General features: G+C 48.5%; 2 protein-coding genes across 2 annotated transcripts; one reads left to right on the top strand and one right to left on the bottom strand.

Annotated features, from left to right (window-relative positions):
- Positions 1-6,542: 6,542 nt before the first annotated feature.
- On the top strand, positions 6,543-7,907 carry LOC120701007 (polygalacturonase ADPG2-like). The gene has a single exon (XM_039985182.1). The coding sequence runs from the start codon at positions 6,543-6,545 to the stop codon at positions 7,905-7,907; it is 1,365 nt and encodes a 454-aa protein (XP_039841116.1).
- Positions 7,908-12,957: 5,050 nt separating this feature from the next.
- Positions 12,958-19,174, bottom strand: LOC120699464 (auxin response factor 24-like). The gene is made up of 15 exons (XM_039983467.1): positions 18,810-19,174; positions 18,544-18,707; positions 17,647-17,745; positions 17,499-17,552; positions 17,218-17,412; positions 17,052-17,136; positions 16,507-16,597; positions 16,239-16,403; positions 15,941-16,060; positions 15,778-15,853; positions 15,525-15,693; positions 14,701-15,443; positions 13,689-13,879; positions 13,393-13,593; positions 12,958-13,304 (listed from the first exon to the last, which is right to left on the bottom strand). The coding sequence occupies exons 1-14, from the start codon at positions 18,850-18,852 to the stop codon at positions 13,410-13,412; spliced, it is 2,379 nt and encodes a 792-aa protein (XP_039839401.1). The 5' UTR covers positions 18,853-19,174; the 3' UTR covers positions 12,958-13,304; positions 13,393-13,409.
- Between the last annotated feature and the right edge of the window lie 1,319 nt (positions 19,175-20,493).

Here is a 20,493-nt window from a genome sequence, read left to right as displayed (position 1 = left end):
GGACTCACTTTTTTTGCGATGAAAAGAGGAACTTTTATTAAAACTCAAACAAATTTACATTCATGAGCAAATGATTTTCTCAAAACACACGGGACTATGCAAACACCACAAAGCGGCATGTCTAGTTCGTTTTGCAAGATGAGCACGTTCGTGAGCTACCCCATTTTACCCTCTCTTCATATGTTCTGCTACAGGATGAGCACCCCCACTTGAGAACTGCAATCTGTTTCCAGTGTCACTTTCTTTCTGCATTATAGATGTCCAAACAGGCCGCCCGGCCCGGCCCTGCCCTGGCATGGGCCCTACCTAGCCCGGCCATCACTGTGCCATGCCCAGCCCGGCCCTATGCCACGACGTGTCATGCCGTGCCAGCCCATGGGCTACACCGACGGCCCAGGCATGGGCCCACGGGCCCATTCCGTGCCGGGCCAGCCCAGTTGGCACGGCCAGTGTCTCGGGCTCGGACCCTTGCCCCGCCCGTCGAGGGACGCTACCACCCCTGCTTCCTACGGCGCCTGCCGCGCTGCCACTCCTACTCCCCGCAGCCGCCAGTCGCCCGCCGTTGCTCCTCAGTCCTCCCCGCTGCCGAGCGCCGCGCCACCAACCGCGTCCAGACGTGTCGCCGCTCCTTCCCCGCTGTCGGGCGTCGAGCTGCTGGCTGCGCCCAGCCGCACCGCCGCTCCTCCCTGTAGCAGCGCGCTGCGCCGCTGCCCCTTTTCCTCGCCTCTCGTGCCGTTGCTTCGCCCCCGCGGCCAGCCCGTCGCGACGCCGCTCCTGATGCTTAGGAGAGGGAGAGGGAGGCGCTGTGCGCCCATGTGGCGGCTGGCGGCGGTGCAGGCGAGGGAGAGAGAGGCTGCGGGGAGGCGTGGGGGAGCGAGAGTTAGGTCTGCCACTGCCTTGCTTGTGTATGTGTGGGTAGTGGGCTAGGGAGAGGGATGGGGTGCTTTTGTGGGCTAGGGAGATGGACTACTTGTATGGGCTGGTCTCATGCCACCGGGCCACTACCGGGCTGACTCCTAATTACCGGGTCGTGTTAGGCCACCCGACGTGCTAGGGTGATGGCCCAAGCTCGGGCACGGTTGATGGGCTGGGCCAGACCGGGTATGGCGGGAAGCGGGCCGTGCCGTGCTTGGGCCGGGCCAAATTGGCCATGCTTCGATCGGGCCAACAGAATGCGGGCTGTATGGACAACTATATTCGGCACCAATAGTCTGCTGCCATGATGAGCCTAGCTCTCTCTACATACCATTGCTTCCGCTTCCTCTGCATCCAGCCCACATGCAACTGGATCTTGGTCTAGGATGGCAAATCCGTCGAGGGAAAATAAAATGCTCGGACGCGGACTGAAGGAGCGCGGGATGGAGAGTCCGAGTCCAAGTCTAAGTCCAAGTCCAACAGGGTAAAGGCTGGTTCGTAGATTGCAGGTGGGGTCGTTCTTTTAATCGAAACGAGCCTGCTTAGCCGCTCCACAAAATTGCGGCTTGTGGCTGATGTGGCCCAGCTGCTATATGGGCTTATATGTTTAATTGTTTGCCGAGCTCAACGAAGGAGAGTTCGGATCCGCGAGGACCCGCGAGAACCCACAGATTTTTGCCCTTTCTCCTCATCGTCCCTCACGTATCGTCTGTTCGTCTACCACACAGCTCTACTCCTGAAATCATCGCCGCAGTGGCAACCATCGCACCCCTACAAAATCGCACGTAGTCTTGTAGTCTAATATCTGAGATCCTGAATTCGACTCGTCACGGGAGCGAATATTTTGGGATTTAATGATATTGTGCTTTTAGTAGTAGGCGACGTTCCCGTCGACAGCGAGATGTCTTTGGTGACTTCGTCAATCCCGAGGATTTGCCAATTCAGTCTTCAAAAATGCTCATAGGGGTAAGATTTGGTACGTGTGTTCATAGAGTGTGATTGTGCGTGCATTGTGAGTGTCTGCGTTGTACTGTGTTCATTCTTGCTGGTGCATGCGCAGGGGTGGGCCCATTAAATTCAAGGGTATTCAGTTTATATAGTACTACTTCAGTTTTAAAATGGAGTTCATTTGACTTTTTTTACACTAAATTTGACTACTCGTCTTATTTATAAAAAAATGTGCAAATATTGCAAATTTACGTCATTTTTGGAGATCTTGTATTGATAAAATAACTTACAACAAAAAAAAATAATATTTTGCACAAATTTTTAAATAAAACGAGTGGTCAAACTTGAAGTCAAAAAATCAAACATACTACAATTTGAAACGGAGAGAGTATATACATGTCTGGACCTTTGTGCGCCTATAAATACTCCGAAGTTTGTAAACTCCCAGCAGCATTCAAACACCAAAGCTCATTGTATAACCAATGTCTGGAGGTGGGTCTAGCGGGAAGAATTACTACGGTTTTGGGAAAGGAAAAGGGGGAAGAAAGGGAGACCCCATAATATGGGAGGGGGCTCTTGGACCTGATTTCTTTCCGGAACCAGTGTTTGAGTTTCCGCCATAGCACAAGAGCGAATTTACCAATAAAACTCATCTTCGACAATATGATAACCGTAGAGAACCGTGGCCAAAATGCAGACATTGTGAGGACTGCTTAGTGCAGATGTGCACCGACGGGATGGATGGCGGTCGGCGTTTCTTCAAATGCCTATACGCATGGGTAATACTCGGTTGTTTTATTTCTTTATCTTCATTGAGACACCTTACATGAAATTTATTTTGCAGTCTTTAGATGCTCCAGAAAACTGTGGTTTTACCAGGTGGGTCGATCCTGCACCAATTGATTCAGTTCAGGAGTTCATCGAGTACCTCCAGATAAAGATCTTTGATCTGGAATGCAAGGTGAACCATTACAAGGAAGTGAGCGAGGGTAACAAAGACGAGGAAGATGATGATACCAGCAATGCTGCTGCTTCACAGGATGAACCATGCACTATTACTTACTGCAACTGCCCTTGTCACAAGAAAAAGGGCCCTGCCCCTCCGGCACCACCGCCTGCACCACCTGCAATGGGTGGATACTGCGGAGAAGGCTCAACGCAGTTTGCTACGTGGGGGTACGGCTACTAGGACTACCTAGTGCTAGTGACATGCTGCATCGTTGTGTTTGTTGTATTTTTTAAAATTACCTAAGGCATGTTAGTTTAGTTCAGAATCTGTTTACCGTAGTTGTAACGGGTTCTGCCATGCCACTGCATGTCTGATTTGTGTTTCATTAATGTTGTATTATGATGTAATTCCTATAGTTTATATTGTGTAATGCAGTTTTGAGTTCTTAATTCTCACCGTTATATTTGATGTGTGGTTCACAGTATTCTAGTCTTCTGATAAGGTCCGAAAATATTAAAGTCAAGTTCGAAGATTAAGTAGATTGCTTATGCGTGCGTGGCACCTCGGCGCCGTGATCTGTGGCGCCAAGACGTGTTATCTCGGCGCCACATATTACGGCGCCGACCCCTAGGGTCTATTTCTGCAAAAAGTTACAAAAGGGCACATATGTGAAATTCTTTCGCGAAAAGGACTAAATTGAAAAAATTACGGCCGGTCGCCTCGCAGCCGGGCGGCCAGGGCCGGCCGCCCCGCTGCCGGGCGGCCGGTCCCCATGGACCTGCGCGTAATTTTCTCCGCGAAATTTTTTTCAGAAATGTCCCTGCCGCCACGCCCGGCAACGGGGCGGCCGGGGTATATTCCAGTAAATTTTCAAATCGAAAATATATTTTTTAAAAAACGAAAATTAAAAATTAAAAAAAAATAAAAAACCGCCTAGCTTGCCGCCCTGCCGCCACGCCCGCCCGCTGCCTTGCGCCCCAGCCCAGCACCCAAACCGCCAGTCGCCCGTCGCCATATCCTGGCTGCCCGTCACCCCCAACGCCTGTCGCTGGTTGCCCCTGCGGCCCACGTGTGCCGCGCTCACGTAGTGGCTAGGCTCCGACCGCCTGCGGCAGTGCAGCCTAGCTACCGCGCCTGTGCGCCATCGCCGCGTAGGGGCGCCGCCGCCACGCCGCGCAGAGGCGGCCTGAGCCTGGGTAGGGGCGCAGTGCCGCACATTGAAATTCAATCCAACGAAGTGAACCAAGATGAGGGTCGATGAATTTGTCCATATTCCGTGAAAATATATATGTCATTGTAATTTGTGATTACTTATGAATTTGTGAAGATTAGCAGCAATTTGGGAGGCCCTAAAGAATTTACGCCCTTTAAAATTTTGAATACCCACCTTCCAAGCTGTGAATGCGCATGCAGGCCACGTGTGGGTTACTTTGTTTCTTAGGTTAACGGGAGGCGAGATAACCCCCCACCATATTCACTCACAGTAGCCCTTAGCAGGTCGCACGATCAACAAAACAAAGGTTTAAATTTTGAGTACATTTCAGCGGCCAGCTGCAGGTCTGCTACCAAGTTAAGCTGCCAGGTTTAGTTAGTTGGCAGCCACGAACCCACCAGATTAGTTTAGCAGCGAGCTTTGCGACTAATTCAGGACTGGCCTACTATCTGAGCTGGTTCCGAAACGGAGACTCATGGCGGCAGCGGCGGCGAGTCGGACTCGGACACCAAGCGCTCGCCCACGAGCTATAAAACAACACGGAGTAACAGGGCTGCATGCAACGCATCCCTCGAACGAGACAGGCCCATGGCCTCGCGCACGCTCCTCGCCACGGCTTTGCCTTCTAATCCTGCTGATGCTGTTGCTCTCGCGTTCTGACTGGAATTCCGATTGATTTATTCGTCTTCCAATTAAGATTAAGATTTTGATTCTGATTAATTTGCTCGGCTTCCGATTAAAATTTTGATTAACAAACCGTGGAATTATTGCTTACTTTATAAATAGTAGAGAAGAGACTAGGCGACTATGCTCGTACGTTGCTACGGACAAAATTGATATAAGTATCAGATACGTATAATTCCTCATGCATAAATTTGTGGGGATCTACTCGAGTCGTGGATGGACAGTTGGTCCGACTCGCATAAAAGATTGACTAAGTTCCACCTGTCAATGACAATTGACAAAAGACAGACCAAATAAAAAATTTAGAAGGAAACCTTACTTGTTTTATTAGAAACTAGAATAGTGTCCGTGCGTTGATACAGATAATATAAAATTTACACATATCTACGTGAGACCACTAATTTTTTTATAGAAACTCCAGGGATAACTCATGTCGTGTCCGTATGTTGCTACGGGTAATATAAATTTTATCCATACCTACATGAGATCACTATTTTTTTTATAGAAACTCCATGTATAACCCATGCCATCATCGCAAGAGGTATTAATTGTCCAATTTTTGTTGGTATTTGAATTGATTTGTTCAGATTTTGATTAGGATTCTAATTGATGTATTCAGCTTTTTATTAGTATTTCGATTAACGGACCGTGAAATCATTGCTTGCTTTAGAAATAGGTAAGATAAGATAGAGACTAGCTAGTGCCCATAGGTTGCTACGGTTTATATATAAATTTTACTCAGATCTATATGAGACTGCCAATTTTTTGCTCTTTCACTTTATATACAAAAGGTATTATAACTACGCACGGTATTGATTGTCCGGATTCTGATTGGTATTTGGAATGATTTATTTTGGGTTCTGATTAGGATTCCGTTGATTTATCAAAGTTCTGATTAGAATTCCGATTGACTTGGGAATTTTGGCTTGTGAAGGTACCCCCTCATTTTAATCCTTTTAACCTTACACTCTCCAAGTCCCGTGAAACTTTGATTTGATGGAATCATTCCTTTGGTACCCACAATTAGTCTAGATATAGTCACTGTACTTTATATTCAATTAACCACAACCTTTTTTATTATATATATAATCAAGAGTACTCTATAATCAATATAGAACACATGACCACCATACAGAACACATGTCATGTTTAGAGCATTTTAGAGCTATTTAGCTAATTAAACCAGTGGAGTGAATTGGTAATTAAATGACATAAGAGATAAGACCTCTGATGGACACCACTCTTTCCTTTGTTCTGCTCCGATTCTTACACTTTTCTCAAACTAGATAAATATTAGTTTAAAAAAAAACTAGATAAATATGACAGTGCGGTGCAACGGACAAAGATGATATTAGTATCGAACACGTATAGTTGATTGTGCGTTAATTTGTAAGATGTCGTGGATGGAGAGTTGGTTCGACTCAAATACGGGATGGACTAAGACTCATCTGTCAATGATACAAGGTGCATCAAACTAAAAATTTAGGTAGAAATGTTATGTGCTTTAGAAATATAGGTATACGTACAGATTTTCAGCAGCCAGCTGCACACGGAGCTAAGTTCACAGCTGCGAGGTCTAGTTAGTTGGCAACCACGAACCCACAAGATTAGTTTAGCGACGAGCTTTGCGACTAATTTGGGACTGGCCGCAGCCCGCCCCGCCTGCAACCTGTGCTGGTTCCGATACGGAGGTGAGGTTCATGGCGGCAGCGTCGGCGAATCGGACACCAAGCGCTCGTCCCACGAGCTATATATAAAACAACGCGGAGTAACATCTTTCTGCGGCCGAGCTCCAGCAGCGCGCAGCTAGCATCCCACGATCGAGACGCGGCCATGGCCTCGCGCACGCTCCTCGCCACGGCTTGCCTTCTCGTCCTGCTGCTCCTGACGCTCGGCGGCGCTCCCGTCGAGGCACGTGCACGTCGAGGGCCACGGTGGGCGCCGCGCCGCACGCCGGAAAGTAGTAGTGTCGATGGTTACGCCACGACGGCCACGTTTGACGTCGGCAGCTTCGGAGCCGCCGGCGACGGGACGACGGACGACACGGCCGCGTTCCAGAAGGCGTGGGCCCAGGCCTGCTCCTCGGCGCAGCCCGCCGTCGTGCTCGTCCCCGCCGGGAGGAGCTACCTCCTCGGGGAGACCAGCCTGTCCGGGCCGTGCAAGTCCAGGGTCACGTTCCGGCTCGACGGAACGCTGGTGGCTCCGGAGGACAAGTCGGGCTGGGGCAAGCCAGGTAGCCTCCCCCGCTGGATCGTCTTCCGGGGCGTCGACGGCCTAACCGTCACCGGCGAGGGCGCCCTGGACGGCCGGGGCGAGTCCTCGTGGAGGAACTCGTGCCGGACGAACCCCGCGATGCCGTGCACCGTCGCGCCGTCGGCGCTCACCTTCGCGTCGTGCGACCGCCTCGCCGTGGACGGCATCACCCTGCTGAACGCGCCGCAGATCCACCTGTGGGTGGAGCGCTGCCGCGACGCGACGCTGTCCGGGCTCACCATCGCGTCGCCCGGCGACAGCCCCGAGAACGACGGCATCCACGTCGCGCGCAGCGACGGCGTGCGCATCCTCGGGGCCCGGATCGCGACCGGCGACGACTGCCTGTCGGTGGCGACGGGCACGGCGAACCTGTACGCCGCCGGGATCGAGTGCGGGCCCGGGCACGGGATCAGCATCGGGAGCCTGGGCAGGGGTGGCAGCAGGGCCGAGGTGTCCAACGTCACCGTCGACGGGGCCAGCGTGTCGGGCACCATGTTCGGGGCCCGGATCAAGACGTGGCAGGGGGGCAGCGGGTTCGTCCGGGGCGTCAGGTTCCTGAACATGGCCATGGACAGGGTGAAGTACCCCATCCTGATCGACCAGAGCTACTGCACCAGGCCGCACCCCAACGACACGGCGGCGTGCGACCGCCAGCAGCAGAGCGGCCGGAGCTCCGCCGTCGAGGTCAGCGACGTCGTGTTCGGCAACATCTGGGGCACCACCGTCGCCAGGGACGCCATCAGGCTCCACTGCAGCGAGGCGTTCCCGTGCCGCGACGTCGTGCTCAGGGACGTCCAGCTCAGGACCAGGAAAGGCGGCGACAAGAACGCCGCCACGAGCAGCTGCGAGAACGCCGTGCTGGCCGAGTCTAGCAACGTTTCTCCGGCGCCCTGCTCGTCCGCGGCGACCAAGAAGAATTTTGTTCGGCGGCGAGTCCACCACTAGGATCTCAAGACGACGAGGGACCTGCCAAGCGCCAGTCCTGAACTCTCACAATGAAGGTTGTAATTATTGGGGACGGAGTATGCTGCTCAAAGTAAATAGGGAGACATGATGATTATGTGATGTTTTTAATTTATTATTACATATGACTGCTGTGTACAAATCACATGTAAGTATTATACTTTTTTTGAACACAAACAGACCATTTCAAAATACATATTTGATGCTATCTCTTAGGCGGGAATGGACTTTTCAAATCCATTGATATGATCATGCATGCAACACTAAGAAATCATTGTCATGGGGTACCATTTTACATGGAAATCATTGTGCTCGTCACCTGGAGCATTTGGACGACTACAAACAAATGGATCTTCAATGGCATTGATCCCGGTGAAATCATGACCAAGAAAATTCATAGCTGATCCTATCCTTTTGGCAGCCATGGAATTTTTTTTTCCGTTCTTGCCTAGGGGTGGGCATTCGGTTTTTTGGTTGTGTTCGGTTCGGTTTTTTCGGTCTTCTAAAAATTCGGTTCTCAAAAACTAAAAACCGTTTGGTGCTTCAAAATATCAAAAACCGAAACAGAAATTGTCGGTTTGTTCGGTTCGATTTATCGGTGGCACCGAACAGCAGATGAACGTATATTCCTCTCGCTGGTCGCTGCGTGCATGCTGCTCTACCTGCTGGCAGCCGCTGGCCCGCGTGCTGTGCTCCTGCCGTTGGCCCATGTGCTGCCCTCCGCTCCTGTTGTTGGCCTGCATGTGGCCCATGTGTTGCCCTCCGTTCCTGCTGTTGCCTGTGTGCGGGAGGAAGTCAGGCACCTGCTAGCCCATGCGGCCGTGCTAGCCGCTGCCGCTGCTGGCCCACGTGACGCCTGTGCTGCGCTCGGACGCTCGCTTGGGCGGCCGCTGGCCCGCGCGCTCGCGCACGCACCGCGCCGGCTGCTCGCTCGAACTCTCCCATCCGGCTACTTGAGAGGGGCGAGAGCGAGCGATTCGTTCCCCGCCGGCGGAGCCACGGTCTTCCTCACCTCCGATGGCCCCCTGGGCTTCGCGAGGTGCTGAGGACCGCTGTGGTCCCAGTTGGCCTAGGGTTAGGGTTTGTTTCCCGATGGCGGCGGCGACGTGTTCGTGGAATAAGGTCCTCCCCGGTTCGTCCTCGCGCCCGTTGGTGCTCTACTTTGGCGCCGACGGCGAGCCTGTGGAGGTAGGTCTCCCTTGCTCGGAGATTTGTACAGGAGTCGGTCGGTGGCGGCGCGTCGTCCTCGATGGCAGCAGCTGCTGTCGATCTCGTGTTGTCCAGGTGCGGTGGAGGCTGCGGGTGCTGCGGTTGTCAGGAGGATGGATCGAGCTCGAGCGTCCCGGGGCGGCGGTCGACGTCATCGGCTAGCTTGGATCCATGGGCGAGGGTGCTCGGGGTGTGTCCCCGACCGATGGACGAACAACGTTGGCTTCAGCTCGTCCCTGCTGGCGGGTGTCTTCTGCAGTTTGCCAAAGCCTGCGTGCGATAGAGCTCCCTTCGGCCTTGGGGTCGCCGGCGGCATACGGCGCTGGCGTCCGGCGGTGGCGGTGGCGACGGGGATTTATTCCTCAGCCTGGAAAGGGTCTAGGGACCTTTTTGTAATTTTTGTTTTGCTAGTGGCCCTTTCTGTTAGTAGGATGGAGCAGTTGTCCTCCGTATTCCTGTACGGTGTGCTTGTATGTGTACGTTTTCCTTAGCTTAAATACAGGTATGCGTGATAAAAAGAAAATCAGTTGTTCGGCTGATTCGGTTCGGTGGAACCTGAAAACCGAAGCCGAAGCCGACCACCGAATCTGACAAAAATAAAAACCGACACCGAACCGAATAAATTGAAAAACCGACAATTCAGTTCGGGTCGGGTCGGTTTTTTCGGTTAAAAAATGCCCAGCCCTATTCTTGCCTCTTCTGGTGCTCTGTAGGAGCCCTCAACCTTTTTTGTCCTCCCTTCTCTAGACCTTCTTTTTGCTTCCTTTTAATCAATATACCTTAAAAAATCATTTACTGTGGATCCACCACATTATACATTGCAAAGATACACATGTACAAGGATGATTAAGATACAGACTAGTGGCGGAACCTATGGAAAACAGATGATTTAGGGTATGTTTCAAAGTTTTAAATCTCCGGCTATAGCTTCTGTTATCTCTAGCTATAGCTGTTTGAGAGATATTTAGCTAAGTTTTTTTATGTACAATTTAGCTCTTAGCTGCCGTTATAGCCAGCTATAGTCCGTTTTTGGACATAGATAGCTAAGTGGCTTAGCCCACTATTTAAAACAAGGATGAGTTATTCAGACTTTAGCTTCATCCCTTTGCGCAAATCGAAACACTATGCACCTAAGCAACCGATCATTTTTTTTCCAAAATTTAAAATAGTATCATAAATACAGTTCTTTCGCGAAAAGTATGCCCAACAGAATTCGAACTCGGGCTGCTTACTCCAAAGCTGGAGCAGCTAACCACCAGGTCTCCTCCCGTTGTCATCCATTCCAAAGTGTGTCTGCAATGGTTAGCTATTTACTCCTTCAATTTGTTTAGGTTGTAGTAAAGTCCATCTAATTAAAGAGATATCAAATATCAAGAAAAAATTACATTGGGAAGGTCATGGAGCCACATGTTTTAAGTAGATGTTACTTTTCCAATTCCAATATTTTTGTATTTATTGAGGATCTAGGGAATCAAATAAACAGCGCGGTCTTCAAACACAACTACTATAATTGATTAGGGGTAATATTGTCATTTTTTTAGTACTAGTAGTATGTCTGAAATTTTCTACATGAACAGTTTTTATAAGACAGAGGAAGTAGCTAGCTAGATCTGATGTGGCAATAAAAAAGTAGAAGAGAGTAGTCACTAGCGACGAGCAAATAGCTGATTCATTTCACGTAGCCCAAGAATATGTGAGAGGAGCGAGTGGGTCCAATAACATAAAATAGTTTTTTATCTCTGACCTCTATATCAACAGACTACGTAGCTAGTACCAGCTACTCCCTCCCTTCAGTTTTGATTGATATATTTTTATACAGCACAATGACCAAGGGTACCAAGTGTGCTTATCAATCTAATAAGTGCAACATAGATTTTTTTTATTGGTCCTCTAATATTTTAACTGAAAACTCTTCGTTACTAGTGCTATTTATTGCCACAGCCCATATCAATAGCAAATATAACTATAATTTTTGAATATTTGAGTTTTTATAATATAGCTATCAAAAGTGAATGGAGGGAGTATTACCATTGCGGACACGTAGGGTGGCCAGGGCCCTTTGGAACATTAGCCCATGGCTAATTTTGAGAGCTAATGTTTAGTCTTAAATTGGTAAGTTAAAAATTAGTTCAAGATTGGTTGTTTAGATCATGGACTAATGCACACCCTCTCTCTTCTATTTCTATGTCTAGGTGTGTGTGTGTATACTCACATTTTTGTGGGGACTATATAAAATTAGCTCATTATCACTTCTTAGAGGGGCTAAGAATTTTGAGAAGGATAATCTTACATGTTTGGATGCAGAGGAATAATTTGGAACTAGAAGGTGACGGATAACCCCTATCCAAACAAACACACCCCAGGTTGACTTTGCTTACTCCAGACTAGCGATGAAAACGGACGGGAACGGGCGGGAAAATCCCTCAACTATTTCCGTTTCCATTTTTTATTACGGAAAACGGGAGCGGGAGCGGAATAGCCGGGTACGGGAGCGGAAACGGTATATAACGGTTATAGAAACGGGCGGGAATCGGAAAATCTACCGGAATACATTATGATTTAATCACCACTCATTTTGCATGAATATAACACAAGACACTCCTTTACACAAGCTATTTTTCAAAAAATATGATCAATATTTCTTGTTTCCTACGATTAAAGCGTGAAATATATGTATTGATGTTGAGAAACATGAGAGGATATATGGTGTGCCTATTTATTTTTTTATCGGATTTTATAAATACGGGAAAAATACGAAATTATCCCGGTTAAAAACGGGATCCCGCAAATACGGGCGGGATACACCCTCTTCCGCTTCCCGTCCCATTTCTGTATTTTTTTGTAAATACGGAAACGGACGAAATAAATATAGAAATATGGGCGAGAGGGACGGGATTTTTTTCTGTCTGTTTTCATCTTACTCCAGACCCAGACAGGAGGAGGAACGGCGGATTAAACCGGTCGGGGGCGCCGCGGGGCGACACGGCCATAAATCCCGCTGGGATCGGGTGGCGACGCCGCGCCGTTGTGGCGGCGTACTGGGGCGCCGTGTTGCAGCTCAGACATCCTGCGAGGGAGCAGTTCGTACGGTTGCATCTCCAAATCTGGGTCTGGGCCTGAGATGGAGCGTGACTGCGTGAGCATTCAATACGGGTCGGATGGATCGATCACGCACGCGCGCCTCGTGCGTGCGCCTGTGCCTCGCCCTGACGGAACAGGAGTTGGTGCTGCCACCCCCCCCCCCCCCCCCCCCCGGCCGCGCGCGTAAACGTTCAATGTTCATGTCAAAACTGTTGTCCGCAAGACGCTACCCAGGATTCAAGTTGAAGCACAATATTAGGGCCCGTTTAGTTTGTAAAAAGTTGGCGAAAAGTTACTGCAGCACATTTAGTTGTTACTTGACAAATAATGTTCAATCATGAATTAATTAGTCTTAAAAGATTCATCTCGTACTAATCAGTTAGACTATATAATTAGTTATTTTTTAACTATATTTAATACTTCATACATGTGTCGAAAGATTCGATGTCACGGATACTGTAGAAAAATTTTGGGAACTAAACGGGGCCTTAGATCTCTCAGCACCCCAACTAGCCAGCAGCAGGCAGCATACAGAATCCAAATCGAACAGCATTGCTTGCCGCTCCGAGCACCACAGATTAACCAACCCCCGCGGCAAATCTGCTACATGCTCCCATCAACGCTACAAGCCCCGTAGGGTTCTTCGTATCCTCGCACCTGCAGATTAACCAACGATCGCACGAATGCGCATGCGAACCGACCGACATGAAAGCGCACGCATGGGGATCGGCAAGACAAGTCCTACCCAAGCCAAAATACACACAACCAGGAGCGAACTCGCCTTCTTCAGGTGCCATGTCAGTTAACGCACTCGACAACACACTAGGACGCTTCAGAGCAAAGGCTATTTAGCAAGCGCGACGGGGGTTTGTTCGTTTGCCTGCTTTCTGCGGCTCTGCTACAATAACTTACTCAGTGCCAACACAGGGCACACCAGAAAAACTTGTACTAGAGACCGACACCAGGGCAAGCACCACCTACAAACTGGGTACTGCGGGGCTTACCCGGAACCATACACACAAAAGCACCTACAAAACCACTACAAGCCGTCCAGCTTGTGGGCACGTCTCCCTTGCCACCACACAAGACCTAAAACAAACCGCACGAGATTAATTCGGTACGACCAATTGTTTGCACTGAGCAAACAGGATCACGGACTGCTGCTGATGAATATTACCTCATCAACGGGGCAGATTAGTAGTTCTCGGAGTTGCGGGACGAAGCGGATGGCCCACCTGGAGCCTCCTTGGAACCCAACCCTCTCCCCAGCGAGTCAGACAGACTGTCTTCAGACCTTGAGTTCAGGGCGCCTGGGTTCATCTTCTCCACCTCCTCCCTTGTGTAGATGGAGATCTTGTGGACCATGTTGCAGAACTCACTGTCCAGACAGGTCAAGATTTGTCATGCATAATTACAATATGTACCGACCAACAGGAAAGCCAAGTAAAACATCCAGATGGAGGTAAGACTCACTTCCAGGGATCATCACCAACAAGCATCATGTCACCTTCATTGTCAGTGTAGACGACCAACCAGTTCTTTTGAGGACTGCTCAGCTCACCATCAAAGTCAAACATCTGATCCAGTTCAGCAATCAGTTCCTCATAGCAAGTGAACTTTGTCAGATCAATCGACCTGCCGAGGGCACTGCCTTGCTTGTGCACCTGAAATGGTTAAACCTTGTCATATTAAAAAACTACGAGCAATAGAAGATCCGTTGAAACCCAGGCAACAAAAGGAGATGAAACCAAATTAAAGCAATTAGGCAGATCATTCACACTATCATGGCCCATGCTATGATACTATGACAAATGTTTCTATTTGTCATCACATATTGCATGCAGTCTTAAAAGCTATGGCATAAATATTATATTACATGACATATATAATAAACATTTTGGTTATCTACTTATTCATAAGACATAATGCTTAACGACTAAAAAACCTCCATCACATGCTTTTCACGGTTTTTTACAGTTTAAAAAAGTAATGTAAAAAGGTGTGTCGTATGATATAAACAGCTCAAACATGAAACTTGCAGAGTCAAAAAAAACTTTACAATGTTTATTAGCATCTTAGAATACATAACTAGTAGGGTTTTTTATCAGTGGAAACTGCAATGAAATTAGCTTCTAGATACATGCAACATGTTATATAAGGAATCATATTAGGAAATTCCATCCAGCATAGCAAGCAGCAGTACATAACTTCATTGGCGCATACTTTGAAAAATACACTAAAAGATTTGGGCCCAGTATGCATTTTATGTATCATATCCAGGTATGACTAACAACAAAAAGTGTGCACGACTAGCAAGGTAAAAGGTGCTGTGAACCGTCTTGCAGCTTTGGGTGGAACTACTTTGCACTTTGCTCAGAATATTCTGGATAGATTGTGGACAAGGATGATTATTCTCCCTAACAGAATCTGATGAGCACCATCAAAGTGTCTTAACAGTCTTAGAAGTATAAGAACAATCATCCACCTCAATTATGCCAGCTTTGGGATTCCTTTCTGATGGAGATGTTTGCTTCCCGTCATATGCGACACTTGGTGGAGATACCAGAGGTTCAGATTTTTCCAGGCTGCCAAGAGGAAACCCAAATAGCTTGAATGAAGTGCCTTTGGTTTTCTGTCCATCATTCTCAATAACCAAAGGCTGGGGCTTGATATGCCCAAACCAGTCTGAGGAGCACTGATCAATGCGATGGCCCTGAAGAGGGGTGAAAGCTGATTTCCCACTAAATTTTGCAATTTCAGCCCTTTGAGGATGTGGAGCGCCAGACATCGATAGATCCATTTGTTGATCCATCCTAAAACCATTGTTATGAGGCATTAAAGACCAGGTTCCAGGCAATATGTTGTGGTTGTCTTGTTGGACTGGATAATGAGCATCAACTGTGTCCCAGGTCCTTGAGCAGTTTCCAGATATTTGACTAGGAAAAGAACAAAGTGGATTCTGCGCATCTTTCAGTGGTTGAAATGCTGATAACGGCTGATTGTAACCTTCAGATCTTCTTGTTTGTGTCCAACCCTCCAGACTTAGCTTTGTCTGGGCACCAATATTGTTTCTCTCCTGCTCAATCCCTTTAGACCACATGGTGTGCTCCTGAGCAGACTTCAGATCACTGCTATCACGGTATCGACCAATCAATTGTGTCCTTCCTTGACTGTGCATGGCCCTTGGGAGACTATTTTGTTGAGAGTCTGGCATCACTTTAGAAGCAACTGGATGAAAAGATTATGCATGCATTAGTAATGATAGAAAGAACTACAAGCTTCAGGTAAGTAACAAGTTCAAATTCAAACCTTCTCTGGTTACATTTGGCATGATAGGTGACGAAGCATTAACATTTGAACGAGACCTCTTGAATCTGGGTGGAAGAGGGTTCACAGGAGATGGGCTAACAGCAGGTTCTATTTGCCAAGCAGAAACTCTTTCCGGACGAGGAACGGAAGAAGCTTCATCCCATCTCACCTAATTTCAGAACAATATGTTAGTAAATACTGACACTAATCAGCTTGTACTTATAATCCAAAGAAACAAGCATATAGTCAACACCTTAAGGGAACGCCATTTCGAGTCAGCCCAGCCAGATGGATCAGAAGCACCTATTCCAACTATTGTTCCAGTGAATCTAACAAATGAGAGTGGAAAATTTATCTCCTAAGAAAAATTTTGTGGTATGTAAATGAACCGAAATATTTATTACAGTCAGTCTTACTTCTGCTCTGCTGCCTCTTCGCCTTCAAATCTCATCTTGAATCTCATCCCTATTGAATAATTTCGTTTCAGTGATTCATAGTACCTATCACGTGAGACCACGAATTCGGCTGGACTAGTCCTGCAGGACGAGTGTAAATGACTCAGCTCAAACATGCAAATAGTTATCGTTGATAGTAAAATCTTCTTTTATAATGTAAGTGAATCATGAAACTTCATGCAGCAATTTAATAATAGATTGGAGCAGCACTTGTGCTATACACAGCACTAGTGCGACTAAGCTTATAACTCCAACGAACCTTGGCTTGTAGTAGATAGTGAACATACTCCCAGTGTTCACTGCATGCCATGCTGTTGCAAGAACACCAAGATGCATACTGTGGCTTGAAATGACTGAAGATGGGATAGTGGTTTGGTGCCTCAATGCCCGCCTAACTCCAACACGTAGCTCCCCGTTCTCACCTCTGGCTCATAGATTATAAGGAAGCAGATATCATTAAGATATAGCATTAATAAAGAGAGTTAAAGCAAGCAACATTAACTGTTCGGCATAGCATAGTACCAGACCTGAGAAATATGAAGGCATCCCCAGCAACGAGACGCTTGGCACTAACAAAAACACTCCAACCACTCTGAAGAAGGTGTCTCCGTGGCTGACCTGATGTTTAAAGCAAACACAAACTGCAAACTTTAACAAGTGTCCAATACACTAAATCTAGCCAGGTTACAATTTAGGCCCCTGACAATAATGGAGCAGGAATTCCTAATACAAATAAACTAAGCATGTGAAAGAAGAATCATTGATAAAACTACTGCCATCATCGACACACAATCAAATGCAGGGCACCCCAGAAAATATTATACACGCTACTTTCTGCTGACAATAGGGTCCCAGTCAGAGAATAGAATTAATTGTTCATATCAGACTCAACAGATAAATTCGAAATAAATGGGTTACCAAAGCACGAATGGCCTCGAATGCTTTTACAAACAATTAAAAGCTAGCATTAAGCATGCACTACAGCCAGCGATGCAGAGTGAACGAACAATCCAGAACACGACACATCACACAAGAATAAATCACCAATACGAGTAATACGATGAGGCATCACCTCGAAAGATGTGACGAAAGCGCCACTCAACCCCATGCAGGTCCTTGGCCACTAGCTCTTGATTTGGGGGATGCTGACTCATATCCTGGTCAAGGAGCAACATCAAAGGGATCACTATCATTAGACCAACAAGAAAAACATGAGTCAAAGGTTCCAAGGTCCAAACCAGGGGAGGGAGGCACTCATCCGCATGCCGGCGCAACACCGAGAATCCACCATGTGTGCTTGTGTCTGAAGCAGTCAGTGTCTTGCAGAAGGAATGGATGCGAAGCTGCTCATTGGTGGCTGGCGGCGCATTAGGCACCACCTCCTCCTCTGGGTCACCACTCTCCACTGTTGTAGTGGTATTCTCATCTCGCTTCTGTAAATCAACACAAACGTTAGTACGTAGTATTGGTTAACATTTCAAGACTGTACATGCATGAAACACAACCAGAAGTTACCCACCTTATCAGGGAGCAGGGTGAGCTGGGCATACACCTCATCAGTATCCGGCTCAGCCTAGCAATGGAAATGAGGAGATCAGGCATATGCATCCACAACATGCTAGTATGCTAGTAGTACAATGAACAGAAACAAGCCGCGCTGTTGCTACCTTCAGCTCTATGTTCATGAGCTTGCAGGGGATCTTCCATGGCAGGTTGTAGAGCGGCGTGCCCTGCTGCTCGGCGAGCTGGTTCGTCGATGCCTCCACCTGAGACGACAGCGGAATCCGCGGAATCAGCATCCCCAAATCACACGGAGCAGAGCAAGAATCTTGGAAAGAGGAATCATTGCATATCTCCCAGGTCAGTAAAAAATTTGTGGAGCTTTGGACAAGAACATTAAAAAAACATAAAGGCACTGATTCTTAATACCATTGGTAGCACTAAAGAAAGACCAAGCGTCCAGGGTCAAATGAAATGAAACAACTCTGAACTCAACTGAGCTCACTGGAGTGTGAGCAGTAAAACTGAGCCACGACTTTCGAAAGCTAGAAAAAAAAAATCCCCAAATCAGAAGAAACCCCCCTCACCCCCCAAGAATCCTGCACGATCGGAGGGCAAACGGATCCCGCATTCCCGAGCTGTCCGCGTCAGGAGGCAAAACCCCAAAAGCCAGAGAATTCCCCGTCCGAATCGACGATTCGGAGCAAAAGCGCGAGGTTCCCGCGGCCCGGAACCAGGAATCCAGCCTGCGGGCGACGAGGATTCGAAATCCAGGGGCGTCGCAGCGCAGGCACACACAGGCCCGGAATTTCCCCAAATCGAGGGGATGCACCGGGACCCCCATCGACTCACAGATCAAGCAATCCCCCGCGCCAAAACCCCCTCCAAACCCCGCAATTCGGCGCGATCACGCAGGAGCGCCCCCCCCCCCCCCCGGAATTCGGCGAGGACTCCGACGCGCGCAGCAGAAACACTCGGCGAAACGCGAGCGGGGACAGCCAGCCAGCAGCAGCACCCAGCGAGAGACGAACCCCCCCAGTTGGGCTGGGCAGCCCCGCGCTCACCTGCTCGATGTGCCCCTGCGGTAAGTAGTAGACCTTCTCCCCGAGCGGCGGGACGCTGGAGAGCGGCCCCGCGCAGGCCTTCCAGAGCTCCACGAACAGCGCGTCCTTCCCTCCTCCTCCTCCGCCGCCGCCGCCGCCTCCGCCTCCGCCTCCTGCTTCCGGACCTGCACGCGGAACAAGCGGGCGTCGTCACAGACCAGCCCAACCCCCCCTCCGACCCCAAACCCCCGCACGAACCACCAGCAGCGACACGCGCGCGCACTCACCTCCCCCTCCGCTGCCGCCGCCGGCAGCCGCTGCAGCAGCCATCGGGATCTCACATGCACTTCCCCCGGCCACCCCCCACCTCCCCGCCCGCCCGAATTCCGCCGCTCCCCCGAGCCGTCCCCGCGCGATTCGGGTGGAGAGGGAGGGAGTGAAGGAGAGAGGAGAGAGAGGGAGCAGGAGGCGTGGGCGAGGTGGGATTTTATTAGCAGCCCGCCGAAGGCGACGTCAGTTTCCGGTGTCTCTTCTCATCCTCCTCCTCCTCCGCCCTCCTTCTCTTTCTCCTCCCTTGCTGCGTGGGTCGCGTGTGTTTCTTGAGAGAGAGAGAGAGAGAGAGAGAGAGAGAGAGAGGGTGGTCTGTGCTCGTGCGATGGGTGTGGCGCTTGCCTTGCTTTCGTGCTTTTGGAAGCAGGGAAGCAGCAGTGGCAAGCCCGAGGGAGGGGCGCTTTGGAGGATCGGACGCTGTCAACCCGCCATTGGCGCCTGCTAGTGACGGGGGCTGAGGATTCCATGCTCTCTCGCTCGCTCGCCCGGCGGCCGGGGGGGCAGAGTAGGCTGCTGCTCTTGTGCTCTCCCGCTTGGACTTGGTTTTGGCAATTGCTGCTTGTTTTCTACCACCGCTGGTAGCAGCAGGCTGCTTAGATTAGTTGTAAATACTGCTTTTGGCCAGACAACAAGATAGTGGTGGTGTGTCATGGAGGAGGAACCGGTGGTTGTTCATTTGTACGTATGCATACAAGACTCCAGAGCTGGTTCTTGCCTAGTGCTGTGTACATATGTGCTTGGTACTTAGTAGTGGTAATTCTTTATAGGTGCCATGTTTCTTTTGTTCCTATAAACATGACACGTTGCTGATATGGGTGTTTGGAAATTATCGTTTGACGAAGATCTAGTATATCTGGTAGAGGGGGTCTAGACTCTAACGATTTGTTGGTTTCATAAAAAATGATTTTTTTTTGTTGAAACAATTTATTGCTTGTAAGAGATACTATAGCGTCTTCAATTTTTAGTCCTTAAATTTGGCACGGATTCATTGGGACTAAATATGCACTAATTGCTAATCTAATTGCATTGATTACTGCTAATCGGTAGTTGAAATCAACAAGCCTTGACTATTCTAGGAGCAGTCTATGTTTAGTCATTATCAAATATGGGACTAAGGCTGATCCATGAATAAAAACCTTAAACCTAAAGCTTAGCCCCTTAAACCTAGAATATAGACTAAAATTTAGTTCTACCCTAACTAAAGTTTCTTCCGTTAGTTCTTGAAAAATCCACCTAATTTGGACCGTACCAACTGCGAACTGTGGAAAGACTAAACTACCCCTTTCCTTTGCGCGTGTAGGCACAACAGCAGTATAATCCAAAGATAAAATAAAAATGATATTTCTATATCTATGGCATCTAAAATTTAGTCCATGGATCCAATGTATGAACAAAAGTTATTAGTTACCTAAAATTTAATCCGAACTAAAGTTTAGTCCTAGATTATCCACATGGAGCCTAAATTTTAGTCCTTCTATTTTAATCCATTCAAACAGGATCTAGCTGCGTTCTGCGCTATTAAAATGCTTTGATGATTCCTAGAGTAATAAAGTAACTCAATACTATTGTTTTAGTGGTAGACGACGTGCTCGCTGACAGCAATGTGATATTTGTGGTAACTTCGCTAATCTCGACGATCTG

This window comes from Panicum virgatum, chromosome 3K (assembly GCF_016808335.1).
Source record: "Panicum virgatum strain AP13 chromosome 3K, P.virgatum_v5, whole genome shotgun sequence".
Taxonomy (NCBI): domain Eukaryota; kingdom Viridiplantae; phylum Streptophyta; class Magnoliopsida; order Poales; family Poaceae; genus Panicum; species Panicum virgatum.
Note: the sequence above shows the minus strand (reverse complement) of the source record. Positions and strands in the feature narration are given on the sequence as shown.

Excerpts from the sequence above, each read along its gene's own strand:
- LOC120699464 (XM_039983467.1), bottom strand. The coding sequence starts at position 18,852 with ATGGCTGCTGCAGCGGCTGCCGGCGGCGGCAGCGGAGGGGGAG. Across the intron at positions 15,694-15,777 it reads CGAAATGGCGTTCCCTTAAG|GTGAGATGGGATGAAGCTTC; the intron begins GTGTTGACTATA and ends TTCTGAAATTAG. Across the intron at positions 15,444-15,524 it reads GCCAAATGTAACCAGAGAAG|TTGCTTCTAAAGTGATGCCA; the intron begins GTTTGAATTTGA and ends CTTTTCATCCAG.
- LOC120701007 (XM_039985182.1), top strand. The coding sequence starts at position 6,543 with ATGGCCTCGCGCACGCTCCTCGCCACGGCTTGCCTTCTCGTCCTGCTG.